The 27,918-nt window shown below is 42.3% G+C and overlaps 2 protein-coding genes across 5 annotated transcripts; one reads left to right on the plus strand and one right to left on the minus strand.

Moving 5' to 3' along the window:
• Positions 1-1,400: 1,400 nt before the first annotated feature.
• On the minus strand, positions 1,401-5,878 carry LOC141766415 (gamma-crystallin M2-like). Its single transcript, XM_074633284.1, has 4 exons — positions 5,740-5,878; positions 3,078-3,255; positions 2,283-2,525; positions 1,401-1,679 (listed from the first exon to the last, which is right to left on the minus strand). The coding sequence occupies exons 2-4, from the start codon at positions 3,246-3,248 to the stop codon at positions 1,401-1,403; spliced, it is 693 nt and encodes a 230-aa protein (XP_074489385.1). The 5' UTR covers positions 3,249-3,255; positions 5,740-5,878.
• Positions 5,759-27,888, plus strand: nup160 (nucleoporin 160). Of its 4 annotated transcripts, XM_074633280.1 has the most exons (34): positions 5,759-5,916; positions 8,238-8,346; positions 9,456-9,666; positions 9,848-10,070; positions 10,161-10,351; positions 10,923-11,159; positions 11,955-12,052; positions 13,143-13,227; positions 13,750-13,818; positions 14,358-14,441; positions 14,789-14,959; positions 15,050-15,149; positions 15,245-15,410; positions 15,941-16,080; positions 16,283-16,443; positions 17,432-17,568; positions 18,457-18,527; positions 18,841-18,991; positions 19,151-19,220; positions 19,747-19,845; positions 19,962-20,081; positions 20,263-20,358; positions 21,582-21,676; positions 21,932-22,028; positions 22,330-22,435; positions 22,559-22,719; positions 23,465-23,525; positions 24,489-24,599; positions 25,128-25,251; positions 25,550-25,651; positions 25,790-25,931; positions 26,269-26,394; positions 27,344-27,439; positions 27,645-27,888. In XM_074633280.1, the coding sequence occupies exons 1-34, from the start codon at positions 5,820-5,822 to the stop codon at positions 27,726-27,728; spliced, it is 4,191 nt and encodes a 1,396-aa protein (XP_074489381.1). In that variant the 5' UTR covers positions 5,759-5,819; the 3' UTR covers positions 27,729-27,888. The 4 variants fall into 4 exon arrangements, with proteins under 4 accessions (XP_074489381.1, XP_074489384.1, XP_074489383.1 ...); XM_074633283.1 differs by lacking the exons at positions 21,582-21,676; positions 21,932-22,028; positions 22,330-22,435; ... (7 more) ...; positions 27,344-27,439; positions 27,645-27,888 and adding exons at positions 20,419-20,886; positions 20,989-21,075 and having other exon boundaries at positions 20,263-20,388; XM_074633282.1 differs by lacking the exons at positions 21,582-21,676; positions 21,932-22,028; positions 22,330-22,435; ... (7 more) ...; positions 27,344-27,439; positions 27,645-27,888 and adding exons at positions 20,419-20,538; positions 20,569-21,075 and having other exon boundaries at positions 20,263-20,388.
• Positions 27,889-27,918: the final 30 nt, after the last annotated feature.

The following is a 27,918-nucleotide window of genomic DNA, read 5'->3' on the forward strand; positions in this document are numbered from 1 at the left end:
GTCGTATTGTGATTGGTTGGTGTGTAGTCGTATTCTGATTAGTTGGTGTGTAGTTGTATTGTGATTGTTGGTGTGTAGTCGTATTCTGATTAGTTGGTGTGTAGTCGTATTCTGATTGGTTTGTGTGTAGTTGTATTGTGATTGTTGGTGTGTAGTCGTATTGTGATTGGTTGGTGTGTATTCGTACTGTGATTGTTGGTGTGTAGACGTATTATCTTTGGATTGTGTTTAGTTGTATTCTGATTGATTGCTGGTAGGTGTATTCTGATTGGTTGGTGTGTAGTCGTATTGTGATTGGTTGGTGTGTAGTCGTATTTTGATTGGTTGGTGTGTAGTCGTTCTCTGATTGTTGGTGTGTAGTCGTATTCTGATTGGTTGGTGTATAGTCATATTGTGATGGCTGGTGTGTAGTCGTATTCTGATTGATTGTTGTGTAGTCGTATTTTGATTAGTGGGATTGTAGTCGTATTGTGATTGTTGGTGTGTAATCGTATTCTGATTGGTTGGTGTGTAGTTGTATTGTGATTGGTATGTGTGTAGTCGTATTGTGATTAGTTAGTCGTAGTCGTATTGTGATTGGTTGGTGTTTAGTCGTATTGTGATTGGTTGGTGTGTAGTTGTATTGTGATTGGTTGGTGTGTAGTCGTATTCTGATTAGTTGGTGTGTAGTTGTATTGTGATTGTTGGTGTGTAGTCGTATTCTGATTAGTTGGTGTGTAGTCGTATTCTGATTGGTTTGTGTGTAGTTGTATTGTGATTGGTTGGTGTGTATTCGTACTGTGATTGTTGGTGTGTAGACGTATTATCTTTGGATTGTGTTTAGTTGTATTCTGATTGATTGCTGGTAGGTGTATTCTGATTAGTTGGTGTGTAGTTGTATTCTGATTGTTGGTGTGTAGTCGTATTGTGATTGGTTGGTGTGTAGTCGTATTGTGATTGTTGGTGTGTAGTCATATTCTGATTGGTTGGTTTGTAGTCGTATTCTGATTGGTTGGTGTGTAGTCGTATTGTGATTGGTTGGTGTGTAGTCGTATTGTGATTGTTGGTGTGTAGTCGTATTGTGATTGTTGGTGTGTAGTCGTATTCTCATTGATTGGTGTGTAGTCGTATTCTGATTAGTTGGTGTGTAATCGTATTCTGATTAGTTGGTGTGTAGTCGTATTCTGATTGTTGGTGTGTAGTCGTATTGTTGTTGTGTAGTGGTTTTGTGATTGTTGGTGTGTAGTCATATTCTGATTGGTTGGTGTGTTTTATAGTTGATCAGTAATTATTTAATAGTGACACATTTTAGGTCAGATAACTAATATCCACCTTTAACTGAATAATGTTTAGGTAAATGAAACAGACAGTTAACTTGATTTAAACTTTATTGCTATGGTCTCAGTGTTGCCATGGCGACTCTAATAGTATGAGTCATTGATGCGCCTCATGCTCATGAACCTCATGTTGCTCATGCCCATGTTCGTGAAGTTCCTGTACTCTCCAGGCCTCATGTACATCATCCTGCCTCTGTAGTTGGCCTGCTCGTACATCAGCCAGTGTCCGTCCATCACGTTACAGGACATGCAGTTGGACATGCGGTAACGATCCATGGTGTTGTCGCAGTCGTCCATCAGCTCGTGCATCATGCCTCCAAAGTTCTCCCTCTCGTAGATCTTCATCCTGTACGAGCCACGGTACTGAAACACATCCACAACCAATAATCAATAATCAGCAGTTACTGCCAACTATTACTGTCTCTCTGTGGACGCCTTGGAGTCCCTTACTGTCTATGAATTAGCCGGACTGTTGCTATGGTTACCAGCAGCTTTGTACTTTACACATTTTCAGTAATATTATAAAGACGAGTGCATTATATGAGACTGGACTCTGATTGGTCAAATATACTGATATATAAATGTCAGCACTGGGCTGTGATTGGTTGTGTAAGTGATGAAGGAGATGTCAGCACTGGGCTGTGATTGGTTGTGTAAGTGATAAAGGAGATGTCAGCACTGGGCTGTGATTGGTTGTGTAGTGATGAAGGAGATGTCAGCACTGGGCTGTGATTAGTTGTGTAGTGATGAAGGAGATGTCAGCACTGGGCTGTGATTGGTTGTGTAAGTGATGAAGGAGATATCAGCACTGGGCTGTGATTGGTTGTGTAGTGATGAAGGAGATGTCAGCACTGGGCTGTGATTGGTTGTGTAAGTGATGAAGGAGATGGCAGCACTGGGCTGTGATTGGTTGTGTAAGTGATGAAGGAGATGGCAGCACTGGGCTGTGATTGGTTGTGTGGTTACCATGGGGATCATACGGCAGGACCTGATGCAGTCGTTCATTCCCATCATGCTCTGGTAGTCGGAGTACTCGCCCCTCCTCAGGAAGTACTGGTTGCCCATGAAGTTGGAGCGGTCGTAGACCATGAAGCAGCCTCTCTCCACCCTGCAGGAGTGACACTTGCTCAGGTAGGAAGACATGTCGGCACAGTCGCTGCTGCACTCGTGGGAACGACCCTGGAAGTTCCTGTCCTCGTAGAACACCACCTGACCCACACACAGAGAGACCACCATGAACACTCTATTAGAATAAAAGAAATAAAACTCTGGAGAAACAATCAGAGCATTTTGGTTATTAGCAGGGCTGTCAGTCGATTTGTCAAGTATTTATCAATATGGGAGTGGACAAATATGCTGCTTTGTGTAAATGTATGGATATATTTATTATTGTAAGTAAATTAACAACACAAAATGAGAAGCATTGAGAAGAAAGCAAACAACAGAGATGAGTGGAGATCCTTAGTCCCTGCCCTATGTGCCACAAGGCGCAACAAGGACTAAGTAAGTAAGTAGAACAGATAGAAAATGTGCAATAAATATGTGATGAACTATTTTAATGGATTGACAGCCCTAGTATATACTGTATATATTTACTGTATATGTATACAGTAAATATATACTGTACATCAGTACTGTATTTATACTGTATGTAAGGGATAATGTAAATTATTATTTACTGAAGAAATAAATTATTATTGTGAAGATGTGTTATTGATCGCTGGAGGTTAGATAGAGGAAGTGATGCATGCTAGGACTTACCTTGCTCATCATGTTCATGTCGGTAGCGGACATATTGGCGTTTCGTTGTAGTGCTGCTCTGGTTGACTGCGGTGGACTGCTTTCCCACATGTGTGAGTGCAGGGCTTTTATACACCTGAGCGCTGCTCGCTGCTTTATGTGGCAGCGTGTTGAGTCAGCACGCTGACACATAATGCCTCTATGAAAGGGTTAACAAAGGGTTAACAAAGGGTTAACAAAGAGTTAACAAAGAGTTAACAAGGGGTTAACAAAGACTGGTGAGGCCTCAGCACCAGCACCACATGTTAACCTTTCACACCACACTTAACCGTTCACACAACACATTAACCCTTCATACAACACGTTAAACCTTCACTCAAAACGTTAACCCTTCTGAGAAAATGTTAACAAGTATAAAATTATTGACATCTTTCCACAATTCACATGTAAATTTACAGGACCAGAATAAATGAGAGCAAGTTTCAGGATGTGATTCGCAGAAGGAACAATTTACATGTATGTCACTCTTTAACTTTTGTAAGAAATGTTTCACTGGGTAGAATCTGTGGCTCAACTTAAATGACACCTCTTTTACCTTATTTGTTAGAAGCAACTTTTGCGGTAAGGACCAAACTTTCTTCCAGTCAATATCACTAACAAAATTACTCCAATAAAATGTTGTACTGTTGTACCGTTCTCTGTTAGAGCCCCACAGCTGTGGAACTCCCTTCCGGAGGAACTCAGGCTAGTAAACTCTGTTTCTTCTTTTAAAGGGACTGTTTGTAACTTCTTACACGTATAAATCTACCGGGTTGGGATCCCATGCGCGCTCGCGTGTGGCCGGTGTCTCTGCTCCTCTGCCTGCTTGCCTACACTCACACCGCGCGCATTCTCGCTGTCTCGCTCCACCTCAAGACGTGCATGCACGCACACCACACACTGCAGCAGACTTAGTAGCTCTGAGAATATCTAGTGGACGTTTGTGTAGAAATAACTGCTGCAGCTCCTACAGACCAACAGAGGTTTCCCGTGTCTTGTGAAGTGACGGGGCTCCGCAGCGAGAAACGTTATCGTCTCCCTATGGGGGCAGTCGGGAGACGATAACGTTTCTCTTCCTGCTTCAGCCCCGGCACCGACCCGCTTTTCCTGCTTCAGCCCCGGAGGCTGAGGCAGCGGGGCTGAAGCAGGAAAAGCCAACACTAGGATCAGCAGTGATTCATGGAGAGACCTTCGTCTGGTCAGCTAACATTACTGCTAAGCAGCTGAAATATAGAGTGATATTGTGGTTTTAGCTGACGTGTGTCGCCTCACTGTTTTGAGCGATGCTCGTTCATGTCTATGTAGAGCGAGCAAAAGCGCGAGCCCGACGCTGACTTTCGTTGACTTAACGGCCACAGGTGTCGCTGTTAACAAGCATTTCTGAAAGTTACAAATAGTCCCTTTAAATCACGCCTCAAAACCTACCTTTACAGGAAGGCCTTTTTATAGCAATCCCTTGTTTTAAATTTCATTACTGTTGACTTTTTGGACAAAAGTCTTATGTTCAACATTTTATTTTGGCCTATGTTTTTATGTTTTTATTCTGTATTGTTTTTATCTTGATGTTTGCACTATTTCAATGTATGTAAAGCACTTTGGAATAATTGAGAGAATTAAATTATTAGTATTATTATTATTACTATTGTTATTATTATTATTATTATTAATAATAATTATTATTTATTTTATTTATTTACTTTTTCCTGCCAATCTACTGTTCAACACTCCAGTCCAGTAGGTGGCGGTAATGCACCTATAAGCTGGTTTGCCAACCACCAATAAACACAAAAGAAGAAGAAGAAGAAAAAGAAGAAGAAATGTAGGGGGAATCTACATGGTACAAGAATTTGTCCACTACTTTAAAGTCAAAACTGCTTCACCAAATGAAAATCTGCTCAAAGATTGTAGGTCAACCCCTTGAGAAATTCTATGACTCAGCCTATCATAATAACATCTTAAGGCTGGCTAACACCATCGTCTCTGACCCCAACCATGTTTTGAACAGTGAATATCAATTGTTACCATCAAATCGGAGATACAGGGTTCCACGATTTAATAAGGTTAGACTGAAGCACTCTTTTTACACCAGTCAATCCTAAAACTAAATATGGAGCCTAATCCCAGATCAAATGTACGTTGAAGGGCCCTGAATATCGTCTTCTGTGGTTGTAATGTTTAAATGTACGTATTCTTGTTTCTTGACTTTGTCCTTTTTGTGATGTTGCAAATGGAGCTGCTGTTATGCAAAACAAATTTCAGATCTGTCTGACAATAAAGTATTATCTTATTATCGTATCGTACATTGTATAATTCCCAGCAATCTTTCTCTAAAAATGTCCTTAATTACAAGAAACTACAGTAAATTTAGGAGGAAATTACCCAATCTTCTAATGAATTACTTAAGGGCAACAGGAATAATGGAGATAATTTTATTATTATTATTGTTATTAATAATTATTAATTTGTATTTTCTGTTTTTTTATTGTTCTTTTTTATTATTATTTGTATTATTATTTATTTAAATTTTATTTTTTTCCTGCCAATCTACTGCTCCACACTCCAGTCCAGTAGGTGACGGTAATGCACCTCTAAGCTGGTTTGCCAACCTCCAATAAACACCCAAGAAGAAGAAGATTATTATTACTGTCTCTTTAAATGTTTGAAGGATGAGCGCGCGGCCTCTCCGTCCCGCTGACGTCACAGCTGCATGAGGAAGAGGAGAAGATGGCGACGGCGGTGTTGGAGCGCAGCTTCATCGAGATCTGTGGCTTTGAGAGGGAAACTCTGCACCGGTTCCGAGACGTGACCGTCAACCTGCCCGGTAACATGACCGTACAGCTCTGCTCCCGGTGTCCTCTCACCGACACACACAAACACACACACACACATATATATATAGATGTTATTTGAGGACATGCTAACAGCAGCTAGCACCGCTAACACGCTGCTAGGTGTGTGCTAACGCACCGTAACGTACCGGGGCCTGACGGAGAGGAACATCGGTAAACAAGTCAACCTGTTAACGTTACAGTCACTTCCGTTAGGTCGTCACCACGGCACCTGTCCGTGTGAATGTAGCCGGGTTTCACAGTTATCCTCCATGGATCAGGTTAGCCTGGACCAGGTTTCATGAAGGCAGGGGCAAACTAGTTACCATGGAGATTTATTCTGTGGAGGCTGACAGACTGACAGACCATGTATGTATATGTATATAAATACACATACATACAGGGTCTGGAATTAGCAATCTGCGTATGTATGTATGTATGCATATATATATGTGTGTGTATGTTCAAGATGTTTATTGTCACGCCGGTTATACAGGTACAATCGTGTGAAATGCTTTTTGCTGGGAAGCTCCATTAAAAGTAATAAGTTATATTACAATTATAAAAGGAAATACTTTGTACAAGACATATTAAGAACATATACAGGCATATTAAGAACATATACAGTATATACAGTATAAGATATATGATTGAGGTACTTTTTGTGTGAGAAGGTGTCGTATGAATTATCTATTTAGAAGTCTGAACGCCTCGGGGAAAAAACTTCCTCAGTCTGCTAGTGTGATATATATATATATATATGTGTATATATAGATATGTGTATATATATGTGTGTGTGTATATGTACATATTTATATGTTTTGTATGTGTGTATATATATACCGATCAGCCATAACATTAAGACCATTGACAGGTGAAGTGAATAACATTGATTATCTAGTTACAATGGCACCTGGCAGTCGGTGGGATATATTAGACAGCAAGTGAATATTTTGAACTTTGAACTTTGTGTTGGAAGCAGAAGAAAATGGGCAAGCGTAAGGAAGTGAGCGACTTTGTCAAGGGCCAAATTGTGAAGGCTAGACGACTGGGTCAGAGCATCTCCAAAACCTGCAGCTCTTGTGGGATGTTCCCGGTCTGCAGTGATCAGGACCTACCAAAGTGGTCCAAGGAAGGAAAACCGGTGAACCGGCGACAGGGTCAGACCCAAGGCTCATTGATGCACGTGGGGAGCAAAGACTGGCCCGTGTTGTCCAATTCAATAGAAGAGCTACTGTAGCTCAAATTGCTGAAAAAGTTAATGCTGGTTCCGATAGAAAGGTGTCAGAACACACAGTGCATCGCAGTTTGTTGTGTATGGGGCTGCGTAGCTGCAGACAAGTCAGGGTGCCCATGCTGTCTTAATGTTATGGCTCAGTCAATTAAATTAATTTTTATACAGCGTCAAATCATAACAGAAGTTATCTCGAGACGCTTTTTATATAGAGCAGGTCTAGACCGTACTCTATAGTTTAGAGACCCAACAAGAAATCCCACCAAGAGCATTGCAACGCGCTGTGGAGAGAGACAATAATAGCACAGCAGCTGTAATAACTAATACAAGTAGGACTAATAACAAAAATCAATAGCAGTGGTTGTAAAAGAGTGATAATACAACTATCGGAATTGATATCATTGGGTCGTCCTCAGACAGGCTTTCCAGCGGAGCTTCCAGCTATCTCAGTCCTCCATACATCTGGCTAGCTCGCCAGCACTCTCCACTCCTGCATCTCTCCTCAGTATGTCCATGTATGTTGGTGTGGGACGTCCCCGTGATCGATGCCCGTGCGTTGGTTCCCACAGCATCAGCATGCTTGCAGGGAGTTCTTGATGTCTTTGGCAGTGGCCAAGAAGCCTCATTCTCCAGGCTGCCACTTTCTCGCTTAGCCTAGGTAGTCCCTGGTACAGACGGAATGAATTAATGATGGTAGCAGTTGGTGTCAAGCAGGCAGCAGACGCGGCAGCAAATGCAACCACAATCCAGGTGTAATCCTGATCAAATCCTGATCAGTGTATATATGTATATTAGGGTTGGAGCGGTTCAGGTAAAAAATCTGTTCGCTAGTCGTCGTCCCCCCCCCCCCCCACACACACACACACACTTTCAACACCCATGTTTACCTACTTGATGTTATTATTATATGTTATTAGTATTACCTTATTACCGGGTTCAGGTGGAAATGTTCCCATGATTCTCTCTGTTATTATTCCACCACTGTGAGTTAAAGTGATGAAAGAGTGATAGCAGCTTCTCTGTTTCTCTGCTCTCGGTCTGGGCACTGAAACATTAATATGAACTCTTACCTGTGTGCAGGTGTGACTGCTCTTCCTGGAGGTGTGAAGTTTCCTGACAGTGCTGGAGCGTTTCACTATGACGAGAGCGGGAAGCTGCTGTCTGTCGTCAGTAACAGGTTCATTCACTGGTGAGTAACCAGTAAACGGTAACAGGTTCATTCACTGGTGAGTAACCAGTTACAGGTTCATTCACTGGTGAGTAACCAGTAACAGGTTTATTCACTGGTGAGTAACCAGTAACAGGTTTATTCACTGGTGAGTAACCAGTAACAGGTTTATTCACTGGTGAGTAACCAGTAACGGGTTTATTCACTGGTGAGTAACCAGTAACAGGTTTATTCACTGGTGAGTAACCAGTAACAGGTTCATTCACTTTTGAGTAACCAGTAACAGGTTCATTCACTGGTGAGTAACCAGTAACAGGTTTATTCACTGGTGAGTAACCAGTAACAGGTTCATTCACTGGTGAGTAACCAGTAACAGGTTTATTCACTGGTGAGTAACCAGTAACAAGTTCATTCACTGGTGAGTAACCAGTAACAGGTTAATTCACTGGTGAGTAACCAGTAACAGGTTTATTCACTGGTGAGTAACCAGTAACAGGTTTATTCACTGGTGAGTAACCAGTAACAGGTTTATTCACTGGTGAGTAACCAGTAACAGGTTTATTCACTGGTGAGTAACCAGTAACAGGTTAATTCACTGGTGAGTAACCAGTAACAGGTTTAGATTTTATTTTATTTTATTGTTTTTAATAATTAGATTTTTTTTACCTGTGTATATTCTTTTTACTTATTTATCTACTTTTTGTATATAATATGTTTTTCCTGGATCTATACTGGCTTATTTTATATTATTAGGTTTGTTAAGTTTCTTTGTACCGAGAATGTTATTATTGGGGACGTTTGTGAATGTTTGTTCTGTTGTTTCAAAATGAACAACAAAAAAAATATATATAATATTGAAGAAAAAAAAAACAGGTTCATTCACTGGTGAGTAACCAGTAACTGGTAACTAGTAACCGGTGACTAGTAATCTGTAACTAGTATCCCATAACTAGTATCCCATAACAAGTACCATGTAACTAGTACCCAGTAAATAGTATCAGGTAAATAGTATCCGGTTACCGGTAACTAGTAACTATTATCCAGTAACTAGTATCCAGTAACAGGAAGAATTCATGTACTACTTCCTCTCTGAAGGTCCTTCTTTACTTAAAGTGTGTGTATGTGTGCAGGTGTACGTCAGGTGACAGCGTGCAGCTGGTGGAACAGTCTCTGGATGCCAACCTGCTAAACAATGCCGTCAGACTGCGTCTGTCTCACTGCAGCGTGCTGCCGGGCGGCGTCCACATCCAGGAGACCCTCAACAATGTCATCATCCTCATCTCCACCAATCAGAGCGTCCACAGGCTGGTGCTGCCTCACCCCGCACGCATGTACCACAGTGTGAGTAAATACACACCTCACTTCACACACATCTATACCTGTCTCTATATTTGTCTCTCTACCTGTCTTTCTACCGGTCTCTATACCTGTGTGTCCTGTCTCTCTACCTGTCTCTACCTGTCTCTCTACCTGTCTGTCCTGTCTCTATACCTGTCTTATACCTGTTTCTATACCTGTCCAGGAACTGGTGACGGAGCTCCACATGCAGTCCATCTTCACTGATGTGGGGAAGCTGAGTCTACAGGACCCGTCTCACAGCGTCCTGATCCCCAGCTCTGTGGGACAGACGGGGAGTCCCAGCACCTCCACGGCCTGGATCAGTCCGTCCGGAGAGGCCCACTACGCCCTGGCTTCAGCTGCTGGAGGCATCATGGTGGTGTCTCTGCCCCCCCACGACACACAGGGTAAACAGCGGCTCTCTGCTCTCATATGGTGCTGGTCAGCTGTAGAAGGACTGCTTCTGAAGGCTGTCTATGTCTGTGTTTGTGTTGCAGGCAGCGTGTCGATGGTGGAGCTGAAGAGGAGCTCCATGATGCAGAGGCTGTCCGGCTGGATGCCCTCCTCCATCCGGGGGGAACAGAGTCCGGCTGACCTGGTCCTCAGTCTGGCTGTCAGAGAGCTGGAGGAAGACTCCTTCATCTTCGCCCTCTGTCAGGATCACAAGCTGCGCATGTGGTCCTTCAGGGTAAGACTCCTCTCCAACCGATGAGCTTCACACATACAGCTGCTGTGCTGGGAGATGTAATTAGTTAGATAGATATTCAATTCAAATCAACATTAATTAATTCTCCAAAAGAAACAAAGAAAAAAAGTGCAGAAAAAAACATAAATGAAACCATAAAGGCAGGTTTGGTTAAAGGTTTGTTTTTCACCCAAATACTACTTTCTGTACAAGCACTTACTGTACAGTTTTCAAGGTTCATTCCACCCAAAAAATACTTTTTGTCTAACGAGTCAAAACTTCCACCTTTGACAGTATGACAGTTTAGCTTCCTGCTTTTCTACCAATGAATTTCAGTTCTTTTTTTGGATCAGTTCAGCTTTCAACTCTGCCAGTTTTACAATTCAGTTCCATATTTACAGCAATGCTTTGCAATTAATTTCAGCTGTCAGCATTCCCACGCATTTTCAGCAAGAGATGCATTTTCTAGTCTGCCATATTGATGTCCACTGATGACTCAGTATTTCCTGTATATAGAGTTTGTTAATAACAAGTACTGCATAATTAAAGAAATACTTGTTGCGTCCCCCCACAGGAGCAGGCGTGTCTGCTGGAGGCGGACATGTTGGAGTACATGCCGGCCTGTCGAGGTGTGAAGCGTCTGGCCGGTCAGGGTCACCGTCTGAGACTGGCCTTCTCCGCCGCCACCGGCCTCTGTTTGTGCGTCTACCTGGCCGTCCCTCAGAGAGGACAGTTCACCGTCCTGCAGCTGGTCGCCACCGACAACAACCGCTACAGTCTCGACCACATCTCCTCTCTCTTCACCACGCAGGTGAGCTGTGATGTCACTTCCTGCTCCAGCGTGCCTGTCCACATACACACAGTGTTTCCTCTCGGAGGGAGTTGTAGCAGCGGGGTTGACATTTTTTGATGCGCTTGCTCAGCCCTTGGATTCTGTTATTGGGGCAGTTGTAAATAGCTTTTCAAGCAGCAGAAAACTTTCCTCAGATGTTAATTCTCCTCAGGTTTATCTACTGTATTATTTTATCCACCTTATTCTCAGGGGTGTTACTGTAGAAATGATTATGTTCGTAACTTCCGGTTAGGTAGCGGAAGTAGCAGTAAGCTAGTTGGAATATTTAATGATTAAATATTCCAGTCTCTGTAATAGGATGTGATGGTCAATGATGTCGAAAGCAGCACTAAGATCTAAGAAGACAGGTCCTTTGTCGGATGCAAGAAGGTCATTTGTAATTTTCACTAGTGCTGTCTCTGTGCTATGATAATCTAAATCCTGACTGATAATCCTCAAATAAATGAAATGGCATGATTTCATCCCGCTATTTTTTGCGTCTTGTGTCGGGGATCTCAATTTATCAACTTATCTTTCATCTTTTTGTTATGGCTACTCATTGTGGTGTCAACTCCGATATTTTAGATATATATCTGGAGGATGTGGGTGGATTCGGGCCAAGGGTAGAAGGAGCGGTATCTAGAGTGGGCTTTGCTACTGGAAGTCCACCGATGAGAACTGTGATCAGGACATGTAGTAGTAACAGAAACACATATACAGTAATAGATGTAATGAATACATGTATGAAGATGTTGTCTGTCTGTGTGTCAACAGGAGACTCTGGTGGATTTCGCTCTGACCTCCACAGACATCTGGGCTGTCTGGGTGGACGACTCCAACGCCACCGTGGTCAAATACATCAACTATGAACAGTAAGTCACATGATCTAATCTGAGCTGCTGTTGGCTTTTAACATCTGTCATTGGTCTCCTAACTTCCTGTAGCTGGCTACAGTAAATACAAGTAAAAAGTCTCCATCCTGTTTGGTCCACTTGTCCATATTTGTGAGGAGGTCATGTGACCTGACAACATCTCATCAAATTAAAAAGATGATCTTTGGTGCAAAGTTAGCTTCAGAGTTAGCTTAGCTTCAACCAGCTAGCTCAACAGACAGGAAGGTTAAAGTCACACCAGTGATCTCTCTGGTCACGGCGAGGAGCGCTGAGAGTGCTGCAGGTTGATCAATCCAGAATGCCTGAGATCCTTACTTCATCACCGTATATTCCATTATATTCTGAATTTAATGTTTTCCTGAACATAAATAAAAACATTGGTGTAGAGCTGACGCTGTGTTTAACTGAGGAGGAGCTCTGCTGCGTCCCTGTGTGTAACAAGCAGAGTGAACGTGTGTTGTGAACCTGCCTGTAGACTCATCTTACTATCTGAATAATGAGCCCTTTAAATAGCAGGAAAATACTTCACCAGACTTTAGATCAGGCTTCTGTTGGTCAATGCTCCAACAAAGCGCCTGACCACACCTCATTTTAAGACCAACACGCCCATGGGCGATCAGATGGGCGCAAGTACATCTGCTACGTACACAACGTGGGCGCTGGGTGTGAAAATGACAACAGCGTCGGTCTGAAACTAGCAGTGATAGTTCCGCTGTGATGCGCGGCGATGTCAGACAGATAGGACCCTGAATAACAGAGTTGGACACTAAAGACATGAGGTCAGAATACACATCAAAGCTGATTGGTCAGATCACAGTGAGCTGAGAGCTGGTTGGTTAACATGGTGCTCCAGCTGATTGTGTCTCTGCTGCTCCGCCTCGATCACAGCTTAATTTACCTTTATTACACAGTGTTGTTGAATACTCGATGGACATCGCCCTGATTGGGTTTATTTCACAACAATGACCGGCTCGCTGTACATTATCCCTTAATTAATGTTAAAATACATCATCTCTAGTGGCCCCTCCTCCTGTGATATTGATCCTGTGTGTGTTTGTGTGTTGTCCAGTAATACAGCAGGTCAGTGGAACCAGGTGTTTGTTCAGCCTCCACCTGAAGAAGAAGTCCATATCGGAGTGGACCAGGACCCCAGAGTAAGACCAGTCACACTGTGACCTCTGACCTCCTCATTGATCGATAAAATTATCTGATACAGCTGAATTTAAGAACTGAAACAATAAATCAGTTAATCATGTTTGTTCCTCAGGAAAAACTCAGCACAAAGACAGAAAGGTGAAATATAAATAATTAGAAGTATATGAAAAAAGAATAAGAATAGAAATAAAAATAGAAACTACACAAAATAATTTCAGTCAAATTACAAGCCAAGCAGTAAACAACATCAATGTTGTACTTAAACTAATACAACAGTACTGTGTCAGTGACATAGTGGTGATTATTAGTAGCAGCAAAGTAAAGTAGATCTACTACAGAGTACACCAGAATAGTATATAACATGATTAAGTAATATATGTATAATGTACAGCATTCACAGTAATGATTGAAATGACGCAACACAAATTGTATCCAGGTGATGAGGTGTGTTGTCATGATAACTGAGCTGACTGTTCATTCATCATGTCTGATTAAATACTGTATGTGTTGTGTGTTAACAGGAGACGTACCTGGAGGTTCTCTTCTCTCCTCTACGCTTCACAGCTTCAGCCATAGTTAAAGCTCTACAGGTGAGAAACTACCTGGTATAGTTAAAGCTCTACTGGTGAGAAACTACCTGGTATAGTTAAAGCTCTACAGGTGAGAAACTACCTGGTATAGTTAAAGCTCTACTGGTGAGAAACTACCTGGTATAGTTAAAGCTCTACAGGTGAGAAACTACCTGGTATAGTTAAAGCTCTACTGGTGAGAAACTACCTGGTATAGTTAAAGCTCTACAGGTGAGAAACTACCTGGTATAGTTAAAGCTCTACAGGTGAGAAACTACCTGGTATAGTTAAAGCTCTACAGGTGAGAAACTACCTGGTATAGTTAAAGCTCTACTGGTGAGAAACTACCTGGTAGAGTTAAAGCTCTACAGGTGAGAAACTACCTGGTATAGTTAAAGCTCTACTGGTGAGAAACTACCTGGTATAGTTAAAGCTCTACAGGTGAGAAACTACCTGGTATAGTTAAAGCTCTACTGGTGAGAAACTACCTGGTATAGTTAAAGCTCTACAGGTGTAAAGCTACCTGGCTTTGCTGATGACGTGTGTTTTCTGTGTCTCAGATCTACCGCCGAGGCTCAGAGAGGATCACTGATCTTTCCTGGGAGAGTCTGAAGAAGGAGGTGACGGTGGCTGTGGAGAGTGAGGTGAGTTACTGCTTAACCCTTTAAGAAACACCTGCACCGCTAGTTAGCTAGCTAGCCTGCTAATTCCTCCATGTTTTAATGCTACACTGGTTCCAGAAAATGAGCTGAACAAAGATGTCACTCATCTGGCGATAGCGATGTGTTACGGTCGTGTCCAGCGTAGCGTTGTTACGATCGTGTCCAGCGTAGCGTTGTTACGGTCGTGTCCAGCACAGCGATGTTACACTTTAGAAGAAGATGGGAAGTGTTGTTCTGGTTTCCTTCCTGTGACAGTGCAGACAGTAATCTGTTCTCCTTTCTCTCCTCCTGTCTGTCTCTCCTCTTCCTGTCTGTCTCTCCTCCTCCAGCTGCAGAGCAGTGTGACAGAGTTTGAGTTTTCTCAGGAGGAGTACCGTCAGCTGCAGGTGGAGTTCTGGTCCAGGTTCTACGCCTGCTGTCTCCAGTACCAGGAGGCTCTGTCCCTGCCTCTGGGTCTGACTGTGAGCCAGAGCACCGGCATGGTCTGTCTGCTGAAGACGGTCAGTGTCCCTCTCTCTGACACCTATGGACACACCTGTGGAGACGGACCACTAAAGTCTTTAAATCTTTTTAATGCTGGTGTGTTTCAGGGTTTCGTGTCGTTCCTCCTGCCGTGTTTCGCTGTGGATCATCTCTACCTGTCTTATGATGAGTACCTGTTCTCAGAGGACGAGACGCCCATCGCTGAAGGTGACCACGCTGTCATGTGACCACACTGTCATGTGACCACGCTGTCATGTGACTTGTCAGATCCTGATGTGTGTTATTGTCATGTGACCTGTCAGATCCAGATGTGGGCCGTGACGTGCTGCAGCTGGTTCAGTGTCTGCGGCTGGTCAGTGATGCTGTTTCTGGAGAGATGGCGTATGAGATGGAGAAAGCTCTGGAACACCTTCAGTCACCTGAGAGGGCTGCAGAACTCGTCCTGGAGAACCTGCTGTCCAACGACAAGTCAGTCACCTCACTTTATAATCAATAATATTAATTAATATACTCTATAATCAATAATATTAATTAATACACTCTATTATCAATAATATTAACCACTAGATTCCACAAATCTGTTGGCTCCGATTCATAAGGGTCTGTGATTTGCTCTTGTTCTGGCCCCTCCCCTGGGACCACTTTGCCTTGGGAGACCCTACCAGGAGCTAATGCCCCCGACAACACAGCTCCCAGGGTCACTGGGGCTCACAAACCTCTCCACCATGTTAAGATGGCAATTCATTGGAGGGGTTTGATAGACTTTATAATAAATATTAGATTATGTTTAATAAACCATATCATGAATAATATTAGATTATGTTTAATAAACCATATCATGAATAATATTAGATAATGTTTTATAAACGTTACAATGAATAATATTAGATAATGTTGAATGAACTTTAGAATGAATAATATTAGAATATGTTTAATAAGGTATGTAAAATCCTCAGCTGTAGTAGTTTTATTTAAATGTGTTGTCGTGTTTCCTGCAGTGACAACGTGATCGAGGACATCCAGAACAAACTGCAGGACATTCGTAATCCGATGGCGGCCATGATGGTCCTGCTCAGGGAGATGGACCTGGAGACGGACTCCGAGGTCGGAGAAGAAGGACCAGGACCCCTCGCACCTGGTGGGTAACGGCTGATCCACTTTACTCCTGGTTCCGATCTATAGACCCATATGGACTCCTGGTTCCTATCTATAGACCCCTGTGGACTACTGTTTCAGATCTATAGACCCCTGTGGACTCCTGGTTCAGGTCTATAGACCCATGTGGACTCCTGGTCCCTGATGTGTGGTGTGTTTAGTTGTCCCTGCTCTGTGTCTTGCAGGTCAGAGCCTGAACCTGAGGATCAGCCTGTCTCAGCTGTACGGCAGCAGCTCGGCGGTGTCGCTCGTCTGTCAGGCTGTGTGTCACATGACCATGACCAGAGCGCTGTTCTGTAGAGACCTGCTGATCCTGCAGAAACTATACCTACGCTTCGGAGACAACGTACGCACACACACACACACACACACACACAATGGGTGGATGAATGAATGGATGAATCAAAACAACACGAGGCAGATCCAGTCACTCAGAGCTGTAGACCGTCAGCCCCCCAGTTGGCTGCACTGGCGAGCTCACGACCGCTGCTATGCACTGCTCTCATACGGCGGTTAGAGCTGATAACGCTGTCCTGACCAACGGCGTCGTTTCTGAAGCGTCGCACCCACCCTCCGGTCCCCCCCACAGGTTAACACTGTTAAGCTCTGTTCACACCAAGAGCCAAGCAATAAATTAGTTTGAGGCTGTGTGGTGAAATCCTCTCAGCGGGGCTGTGTGGTTATTTTGATCAATATTTTGATCACGATTATTTATCATGATTATTCATCGATTTTAGGGACAAAATATTTTTATTGCAAATTGACATTTAAATATACAGAGCGCTGTTTTCACTTCCATGTTGTGCTAAATTCCAACAGTCAAACGCTAAATGTTTTACTGTGTTATTGTCCTATCGTGGTTATTGGCATAAAAACACACAATTCAAACGATTAGGAAATAAATGATTTTATTTTTTATTGATTAAAAGAATCTTTGAATTAGTAGTTCTAATTATATATTATTAGCTGGTTAGAGCTACAGTAGTGTAAGGAAGTTAAACAGGTCATAATTCTCTATTATCTATTTGATATTGTTGTGAAAACATCTCCTTCAAACTACTGGAGTTATTCAAGTTTCTCACCAGAAATCCAATGTTACATGATTACATTTGAACGCATCACGATGTAATAATCTACCATCGCCTGCTTGCGTGTTATAATGTGTGTGTGTGTTATAATTTGTGTTATAGTGTGTCTTTGTTATAATGCGTGTTATAGTGTGTGTGTGTGTGTGTGTGTGTGTGTGTGTGTGTGTGTGTGTGTGTGTGCGTGCGTGCGTTATAGTGTATGTTATAGTGTGTGTGTGTGTTATAATGTGTGTCTCTGTCTCTCAGGTGTTTCTGGGGGGAGGGGCTCAACTGCTGCAGCTCCAGCAGGACCTGATCCCTCGGAGCTCCAACCTCCTCTCCTCCTATCACCTCCTCAAACACATCAGTCAGAGCCTGGCCTCCTCCGTCCCCATAGACATCATGTGAGTGTGTACACACACACACACACGCACACACACGCACACACAGGTCTTAATCATTTATTTTGCTCTGGAAGGAAAAACTATTAACCCCCTGAGACCAGCGATCCTGTCCGACTTTACTGCCTCTTAGAGGTTCTATAGGTTCAGTTTTAGAGTGAAGATACTGGTATCATATGAAACTATAAAACCTGATGAATCTATTGGTACCAACCATGTTCATACTAGCTTGTTGTGAAGGAGGTTAAATAACGCTACAAACTTGCACTAAATTTTGACGAGGAAAAACTCATGGCCATTTTCAAAGGGGTCCCTTGACCTCTGACCTCCAGATATGTGAATGAAAATGGGTTCTATGGGTACCCACAAGTCTCCCCTTTAAAGACATGCCGAGATTTGAATATTTCTGCATACTGGGGTCCCTAAACAGTCTTGAATTACATAAATTGGGTATCACTGTAAAGCTGAGACTCTTGTGGATCAAAGTAGATTGACAATAAGGGGGTTTCAGAGCAGTTTACACAACACAATTGCTCGCCATCCAATCGCCTATGGTGTTCCACAAAGTCTTGGTGTCTTAAGTTGGTATTTTAGAGGGATTATTGATCATTTTTATCAATTCTCCATTGGTAAAAAAAATGGTTCAATTAAGCCCCAAATCTGATGATCCAAATCTCCAAAGATTGCTGCAACAACTTATGAGACATAATAGAGCTTGGGGATGATCATCATATACTTCTATCATAATGTTCTAAACCCTTATACACTTTCACTATTTATTTTAATTAATTTAATTCATGTTTATTTCTAATTTCTGATTAAAACAACTTGACCCACATGTAGAAAGTGTTCACATAGATTGACTGACCTCTGACCTCTGACCTCCTGCAGAGACGCTAACCTGCAGCACCTCACAGTGTTGGAGCTGTCTGACACCCCGGCCCTCTCCACCAACAGATCAGGTCAGAAACACTGAACTCAGATCAGTTTCATCACGTCTGTTTTCCATCAGAGAGATAACAATAGTCCCTTTAATACAGTTACTATTATTAAAGTTCACTGTGTTTATGAGGTACTAATAGTCCTTTTAATACAGTTACTGTTATTAAAGTTCACTTTATGAGGTAATAATAGTGCCTGACATGATGTTCAGTGTGTGTATGAGGTAATAATAGTGCCTGACATGATGTTTAGTGTGTTTATGAGGTAATAATAGTACCTGACATGACGTTCAGTGTGCATACTAGGTAATAATAGTGCCCTCTGTCTCAGCAGTGTTGAGTCCTCAGACGGTGGTGGAGCTCTTCTATCAGACTGTAGCCAGGAAGATGATCATCTCTCAGATTTACTCTCAGCAGCAGAGTAACTCTCTGCTCAACTGGAGTCACATTATCTCCAACGTGGTCAACCTGCTCGCTCAGCTGCTGTATCCTTTATTCACCTGACAACACACTGAGCAGGTGTTTTTTCCTACACACCCTCAGGAAGGCAGTAATCATACTTTTATATTTTATTTATTCTGGTGACTTCCTGTCTTCACCATGGTGTAGTGGTTTGTTGTTGAATCTTAACTGGCATCTCCCAGTTGGCCCAGTAACCCTGGTTTCCAGTTCCCAGAGTGTCTGATGGCCAACTGTCAGTACACACAGCTGCAGGTGGGTTTGAGTTTATTATGTTCTTCATCACTGACTCTTCTAATGAACAGCTAGCAGGTCATTGTTGTGAAAGAATCCCCGACAGGGCGATGCTGCACCCCGACGCGGTAAGACCGGCTCGCTGTACATTATCCCTTACATATTGAATCATAACCCCTGTATCATGATACGTATCGTATCGCCAGATTCTTGCCGATACACAGTCCTAGAGGTCTCCCTGATCAGCTGATCTCTGACTTTTCTGTGTGTGTTGATGTGTAGAGCTCTGACAGAGCAGGGAGAGGCTGCAGTGTGATAATAAATACTACAGTCTTCAGCCCTGGAGCCCGTTCATTAACGGGTTTCGGTAACCATCTCTGAATAAAATGATTTTTCTTATCCATCGCGTTTCAAGCAGCCTTTACCAAATCGCGATGACAATGAAAATATGATTTATCGGTCAGCCCTGGTCTGTTATATCTCTGTATTGTGTTGTTGATGGCAGAGCGTCTCAGGTGTATCTCACCTGTATGTTGTGTGTGTGCAGGAGTACGTGCGTCTGATTGGTCCCTGGTGTCAGGTGAACATCGGCTCCTGTCGCTTCATGCTGGGTCAGTGTTACCTGGCCAACGGGGAGGGCCAGAAGGTGGGTCACAACAACCACACCTGTATTTTTACAGTGTGTAGACTGGAAGCACAAACTGGTGGTGCTGGTTTCTGTCGACTCCTCACATACCCCTGTTGTTGGTATTTTCTCCTCAGGCTCTGCAGTGTTTCCAGGAGGCAGCGACAGAGGTGGAGAAGGAGGAGTTCCTGATGAAACTGACGGGCAGCGAGGATGAGGAGGCTGCCTCGACCCCCAGATTACAATACTACAACAAGGTACACATGAAGAACCGAGAACAATATAGATGGAGGAAACCACCAGTCCATTAGTGAGACAGTTGTTAAAATTGTCTGTGTTTTATTCAGTGTTGTGACTGTGAAACTACACAGAACTGAAATATTTTATTTATATATATATTATATACAGTATTTCCACATATTGATTGTGTGTGTTTAGGTGCTGCGGCTGTTGGAGGATGTGGGTCTACCTGAGCTGGTCATCCAGTTGGCCTCTTTGGCCATAACAGAGGCCGTCACCGACGTCAACAGCCAGGTAACATTTAACACACAGGTAAACAGCCAGGTAACATTTAACAGACCGGTAAACAGACAGGTAACATTTAACAGACAGGTAAACAGACAGGTAACATTTAACAGACAGGTAAACAGACAGGTAACATTTAACAGACCGGTAAACAGCCAGGTAACATTTAACACACAGGTAAACAGCCAGGTAACATTTAACAGACCGGTCAACAGCCAGGTAACATTTAACACACAGGTAAACAGACAGGTAACATTTAACAGACCGGTAAACAGACAGGTAACATTTAACAGACCGGTAAACAGACAGGTAACATTTAACAGACAGGTAAACAGACAGGTAACATTTAACAGACAGGTAAACAGACAGGTAACATTTAACAGACCGGTCAACAGCCAGGTAACATTTAACACACAGGTAAACAGACAGGTAACATTTAACAGACCGGTAAACAGACAGGTAACATTTAACAGACCGGTAAACAGACAGGTAACATTTAACAGACAGGTAAACAGACAGGTAACATTTAACAGACAGGTAAACAGACAGGTAACATTTAACAGACCGGTCAACAGCCAGGTAACATTTAACAGACCGGTAAACAGACAGGTAACATTTAACACACAGGTAAACAGACAGGTAAACAGACAATTATACTTATGTCTGTTTATATTAATGTTTTTGTTTTGCACCAATGTGATGTCACTATGATGTGACTGTTTGTGATGGGAGCTGTGGTGAGAATTATTAAAGGACAGGGTGTAACATTCAGGGGAATCTGTTGGTAGAAATGTAATATCATATTATTAAGTATGTTTTCATTAGTATATAATCAGCTGATAATAAGAGGGGTTGTGTTTCCGTTAGCGTAGAATGATCCGTTTATATCTCCATATGGAACTGGTCTTCTCCACAGAGTCCTCCATGTTTCTACAGCTGCCCAGAACAGAAAAAAAAACCTCTTAACTGTTCCTGGTTGGAGCACAGTCGATAACGTTACTCTCTCTGGAGGGAACGTTCATGTTTTCACGTCGTTGCCGTAGTTCTGCTGCACGCTTTGCACACGGCAGTAGTTGTAATCTGCAACCTCACCACTAGATGTCACTAAATACTACACAGTTCCTTTAAGCTTTTTCTCTTGGTTGAATCCATTTCCCAAATTATTTAATGTTTGTTTCTACATATTTCTCTTCTAATATGATGTATAGATATAAATTTGTGTTTGCCTTCAGGCGGCTCTGTGGACTCGAATATTCAAACATCACCTGGATCTGGGACACAACAGTGAAGCTTATGAAGCGCTCACCCAGAACCCAGACTGCAGCATGTATGTACATATACACACACATTAATTTATATATATATATATACACACAAAATTAAAGAAGTGAGAAAGTGTAAAGACACTTGTTCACGGGACAATATTGATATTTTTACACATTAAAAAGACATAAATATTAAAAGCTTGTCAGAGTGACTGATGACAGTTAAACATGAATAAAACAGGAGATTTTGATGATTAATGATGATTAAAAATGTATTTATTTTCTGTATAAACTAACTCTTGCTGTTGTGGTGTCAGGCAGCTGGATTGTCTCCGTCAACTGGTGGTGGTTTTGTGTGAACGTTCTCAGCTGCAGGATTTAGTCCAGTTCTCCTACGTCAACCTGCACGACGAGGTAAAACCTTCCCCTGACCCCTCACCATATATAATCATACATTAATATAGAATAGAAATAAATTAATAATTATTTCTTATTGAAGAATAGCCACTAACAAAGCTCCGCTAATTCTGTGATAAACACATTTAATTTCCTTTAAATTCTTCACAATAAAAGTCCACCGTTATTTAAAGGTTTTTAGTATGAACCAGCAAAATGTGGAAATGTTGGGTTTACGTCAGCAGTAACTGAACACGACTCTGATCCAGCTGAAAGCCAAACAGTGTTGTTGTGTCGTTAACTGTTGTGTCGTCACCAGGTCGTCGGTATCATCGAGTCTCGGGCCAGAGGTTTGGACCTGCTGGCTCATAATTACTACGAGCTGCTGTACGCCTTCCACATCAACAGACACAACTACAGGAAAGGTAAGACTACTGCAACAACACCTCAGTGTTTAATCTCACTGTACATATCTGACATTTTAATACGAACTATTATGAACTAACCAGACTCTGTCTTTTTGTATTTTATCACATGAATGTGTTTAGCTGGGACGGTGATGTTTGAGTTCGGGATGCGTCTCGGTCGAGAGGTTCGGACGCGTCTCGGCCTTCAGAAACAGGTGAACTGTTACCTGGCTGCTCTGAACTGTCTTCGCCTCATCAGACCAGAGTACGCCTGGATTGTCCAGCCGGCCTCCGGAGCTGTGGTACGACACACACACACACATACATATACAGTATACTGTATATATACATACAAATATATTAGGGCTGTCAATGTTAACATATTAAAGAAATTAGTGATATTAAAAAAAATTGCATTAACATATTATTATGAGGTTAACGCAAATTTGTTTTAATGTCACTAATTTCTTTTTCGCATTAACGCAAATTTATTTTGTCACTAATTTCTTTAATGTGTTAACGCAAATTGGTTTTAATGTCACTAATTTCTTTAACGCGATGACGCAAATTTGTCTTAATGTCACTAATTTCTTTTTCGCATTAACGCAAATTCGTTTTGTCACTAATTTCTTTTCCACGTTAATGCAAATTGATTTTAATGTCACTAATTTCTTTAACGCGTTAATTTGAATTGGTTTTAATGTTACTAATTTCATTAATGTGTTAACCTAAATTCGTTTCAATGTCACTAATTTATTTTTCGCTTTAAGTTAAAATTCCTTTTAATGTCACTAATTTCTTTAACGCGTTAATGCAAATGCAGTACCTGTGAGGGTTTCTGGACAATATTTGTCATTGTTTTGTGTTCATTGATTTACAATAAAACAGATATATACATATATTTGCATAAAGCAGCATAGTTGCCCTGATTAATCACGATTAAATGTTATCGATACAGTATAAATATATGCAAACAGAGCAGGACCTGCATGTTGAATGTTGTTCTCAGTGTGGTTGTTGGTGTAAATAAAGCTGTTTGTGTTGCAGTACGAGCGTCCAGGAGCGTCTCCAAAGAGGAACTCTGACGGAGAGTTTTCTTCTGAACCAGGTGACATCAGCCGTCTTTAACAAAACTTTATTAGCAACCTCTCTGTGGACAGACACAATCATTCCTCGGCAGCATCACTAGAGTGTTTTAAGTAATGATAATGGCTTAATCTAAGTTATATAGTACGTTTCTTCACAGAGTTACAAAGTGTTTAAGGGTAAAACAGAGTAAACAGGACGACAATTACATGACAAGAATAATATTTAAAGCTAAACAAACTAAAACAGGTTATTACACGGCTGTGTTGAATACTCGACTCTGATTGGTCAATTACAGCCTTCTACGGTCTGTTATTTCTTTATAACAGACCGTTACTACGTATAACAGACTGCAGACTTTTGCTATGTATAACTGACCTTTGCTACGAATAACTGACCGTTGCTATGTATAATAGACCGTTGCTAGCCGTGTAATAAGCGTGATAATGTATTTCATGTTCGCCCTGAAGGGGTTTATATCACATCATGACCCGCTTACTTGAAACATAGTTAAAGTTTAAGAAAAGGATTCGTGATAACAGTAACTTACTTTGGTAAAATAATGTCAATAAATCCAGTTATTACTGATCATTAGTCATAATAATATAAACATTATAAAGTGTCCAACATTCAACAGTCAACAGGACTTTTCTGTAGAGTTGGATTGGGTCAGGTATGTGTGGTTTATAGTGAGGACGCTGCCCCCTGGTGGACGAGGACGTGGTAATACAGACACTAGATATGGTGCTTTCACCAGTGAAATCAATACTTTTCCTATTTAGTCTGGTTCGTTTTCACAGTGCACCAATTAAAGCAGACCAAATAATAGAAATGATGTGCTGAGGGTCTGTTTGGTCTCCAGAGCTGCAGCTCCACTCTGACTGGTTACTGATCTGCTGTGAATCTCTTCTCCTCCACAGTTTGATTAAAACGGACTAAATGCTAAACTAACCCTAAATAATCTGATCCTTGTTTCCTCCTACAGTCAAACGTCAGGTCGACATCCTGGAACTCAAGGACCTGGAGAAGGAGTACATCCTGTCCCGCAGCCGCCTCACCCTCGCCCAGCACCACCCGCCGTCTGCCGCCATCGCTGGTACGCCATTACACCTTCTAAGCCTTCTACACCTTTAACGCCCTCTAACCTTCTACACCTTTAACATCTTCTACACCTTTAACATCTGCCTACCCGAGGTTGTCTACCTGAAGTTTCCTCATGTTTCCATCAGAGGAGAGATCTGAGATCATTAGTAACCAAACAAAGTGTTTTTTCTTTCTTGGGTTTAAAGTTAAATATTAAATGTGGCTGTTCTTTACCCTGTCTGTCTGTCTGTCTGTCTGTCTGTCTGTCTGTCTGTCTGTCTGTCTGTCTGTCTGTCTCTAACTTTCTGTCTGTCTGTCTGTCTGTCTCTCTCTCTCTCTCTCTCTCTCTGTCTCTCTCTCTCTCTCTCTCTGTCTCTCTCTCTCTCTCTCTCTCTCTCTCTCTCTCTCTCTCTCTCTGTCTCTCTCTGTCTCTCTCTCTCTCTCTCTCTCTCTCTCTCTCTCTCTGTCTGTCTGTCTGTCTGTCTGTCTGTCTGTCTGTCTGTCTGTCTGTCTGTCTGTCTGTCTGTCTGTCTGTCTGTAGGCGGTGCCTCAGCAGTGGAGATGGTGTCCCTGTTGGTCCAAACAGGACTGTTTGACTCGGCGCTGTCCGTCTGTCAAACCTTCAACCTGAACCTGACTTCAGTCTTCGAGGGTCTGACCTTCAAGTGAGTTCCTGCTTCATGACATCATCCTTTGTTTGTTTGAAACCAAGATGGCTGCAGCAGCGAGCGTCAACATGTATTCACTAAATCTGTTTCTATTTGTCACATTGAGCTTTTATCCACAACGACAACTTTCACACCTCAGCCAAGTCGATTCTTTTTTATTTTCCGGCGTTTCCACTCGGTTTTGTTCACGTTTCCATCCAGCTGTTTTCATGTGTATAACAACAGGTGGATGGAAACGCACCTGATGACACGGTGAGGAACATAACCACAAACTGTCGCCATGTTTGTTTTTCAGGTGCATTAAGCTTCAGTTTGGGGGGGAGGAGCCTCAGAATGAAGCCTGGAGCTGGTTGGCTGCTAATCAGCTGTCGTCTGTCGTCAACACCAAAGAGTCCAGGTGTGATCTCTGTTATTGATTATCTCTGTTATTGATTAGTATTAGATTCACATAGCAAACCACAGGTCTGTTTAAAACCAATCCCTATGTTGACCAATCACAGCTGCTTATTTACTCTGTCTCTTCTTCTGTGGTCAGTGCTACAGACGAGGCGTGGCGGCTGCTGGCCTCCTACCTGGACAGGTATCCCTCTGCTAACGGACAACACCAGCGCTGTGTCATCAACAAGCTGCTGTCACATGGCGTCCCTCTGCCCGATTGGCTCATCAGGTCTTACAAGGTGAGAGTTCAGCCAATAGGGAGGAGGGATAGTTTATCTTGAATTAATAAATCATGAGAGCCGCAGTCTTTCCCATGATGCAGCTCTGTCTCTGCTGGTTATTCTCCCATGATGCAGCTCTGTCTCTGCTGGTTATTCTCCCATGATGCAGCTGTGTCTCTGCTGGTTATTCTCCCATTGATGCAGCTCTGTCTCTGCTGGTTATTCTCCCATGATGCAGCTGTGTCTCTGCTGGTTATTCTCCCATGATGCAGCTGTGTCTTTGCTGGTTATTCTCCCATGATGCAGCTGTGTCTCTGCTGGTTATTCTCCCATGATGCAGCTGTTTCTCTTACAGGGCGTGGACGCTGCGTCTCTGCTGCGTCTCTACTTAAACTTTGACCTCCTGGACGCTGCAGCTGAGCTGGTGTTGGAGTACGTTGACGCTCTGCTCGGGAGAGGACACCAGTACTTTGGAATAGAGGTAAAAATATTTGAGGAAATGGACCGATAGGCCGATACCGATGTTTTTTATTACGTTTTTGCTGTTATTCAAAAACCTCTTCAGTATAAAACAATAACTGAACTGTTTTAAAGTCTCAGAATCAGCACAAATTCAATCAGACAAATGAAACAACCTTTAATATAAACTTCTGTCTCGTGAAATTTTAAAAATAACTCCTTTTCAGCTGCTCTACAACTTACGACTCAATGAGAAGAATGTTTCAGTACAGCCCAACAAAAATATTACTTTTATAAATTAAATGTAAAAGTGATTAAAACATAATCAGTTTTTCTCTCACATAGACTTCACTTGGGCGGGACGCCCGAGTATTAACGGCCGCCTGAGTATATGTAGCAACCTATTTTAGCATTGTTCATTTTTATTCTTTTATCCGTCTGAGAGAACGACGCCATCCATGATTGATTAACTAGAAGACTAGTAGCGTCAGAACGCCGTCGGGGAGCCAATGGAGAGCTCCGTTCTGCTGGTTCAGCCTCGCTGTCTCGGCTGTCCGAGCTGGGTCGACCCACGGTGGGGTCGCGGGACTACGATGCAGCGGCTCGACATGCTGCTGCACTCTGATCACCTGGGACTGGATCCCGGTATGGGGGACAGACTGCTGCACGTTCCCACTGTAACTTAAACTTAAAACTTGAAGTGCTGTTGTCAGAGACTGACTGCAAATAAGCAACACAACAGTTAAACATCGTCCATCAGAGAATGCCGTCTTGTCTGCCGATAGGCTGATGGCCGTCAACTAGGAGAATATCGGCAGATATATTGGTGCAACTACCTACTAGTTATACTTCAAATAATACTAATATTGTGATATTTGAAAAGTAAACGATCAGCAGAATGAACCACAAAGATATTTAATGACTTGTTTTAACAGAATGATGAATTATTTTTATTGTATTTATTGTCTCAGAGGCCGCTGTCGGCGACGTCGTCTTCCGTCTGGCTGCCGTACACGTCCATCGATCAGCTGTTGCAGACTCTGAAAGAGACACAGACCAACAGCAGCGTGAGTCATCATCACTTCCTGTTTTCGTCTCACTGCATCACTTCGTGTTTACGCTTCACTGCATCACTTAGTGTTTATGTCTCATTGCATCACGTCCTGTTTACGTCTCACTGCGTCACTTCCGGTTTACTTCTCATTACATCACTTCCTGTTTACACTGTGAATCAGTTTAATGAGCGATCTGTTTGCCTTCGTCTGTTTTCAGATTTATAATAAAGTTCAAGACAAACTGGACGATTATCACAAACTGGTGGCGCAGACGACTAAACGAAGACTCGTCACTCGTTAGAGACTCATCATGTCAGCTGAACCACTGCGACCAATCACAGGCTCACACATTAAACCTGATTAAAGATGTCTTTAGTTTTTTATAATAATCGTCTCTTTTGTACTTGTCATGTTTTTCCATCAGAATGTAAATTATGATGAAATTAAAGTGTTTTCTTGCATTTCATCGAGTCTGTCGTCAATCAATATTT

The sequence above is a fragment of the Sebastes fasciatus genome, chromosome 4 (genome assembly GCF_043250625.1).
Source record: "Sebastes fasciatus isolate fSebFas1 chromosome 4, fSebFas1.pri, whole genome shotgun sequence".
Lineage (NCBI taxonomy): Eukaryota > Metazoa > Chordata > Actinopteri > Perciformes > Sebastidae > Sebastes > Sebastes fasciatus.

Coding starts and splice junctions, on each gene's coding strand:
- LOC141766415 (XM_074633284.1), bottom strand. CDS start 3,248: ATGTGTCAGCGTGCTGACTCAACACGCTGCCACATAAAGCAGCGAGCA. Junction 2,526..3,077: donor ACATGAACATGATGAGCAAG/GTAAGTCCTAGC, acceptor TGTGTGGGTCAG/GTGGTGTTCTACGAGGACAG. Junction 1,680..2,282: donor CCTGCCGTATGATCCCCATG/GTAACCACACAA, acceptor GATGTGTTTCAG/TACCGTGGCTCGTACAGGAT.
- nup160 (XM_074633280.1), top strand. CDS start 5,820: ATGGCGACGGCGGTGTTGGAGCGCAGCTTCATCGAGATCTGTGGCTTT. Junction 10,071..10,160: donor GCCCCCCCACGACACACAGG/GTAAACAGCGGC, acceptor TTTGTGTTGCAG/GCAGCGTGTCGATGGTGGAG. Junction 12,053..13,142: donor AAATACATCAACTATGAACA/GTAAGTCACATG, acceptor TGTGTTGTCCAG/TAATACAGCAGGTCAGTGGA.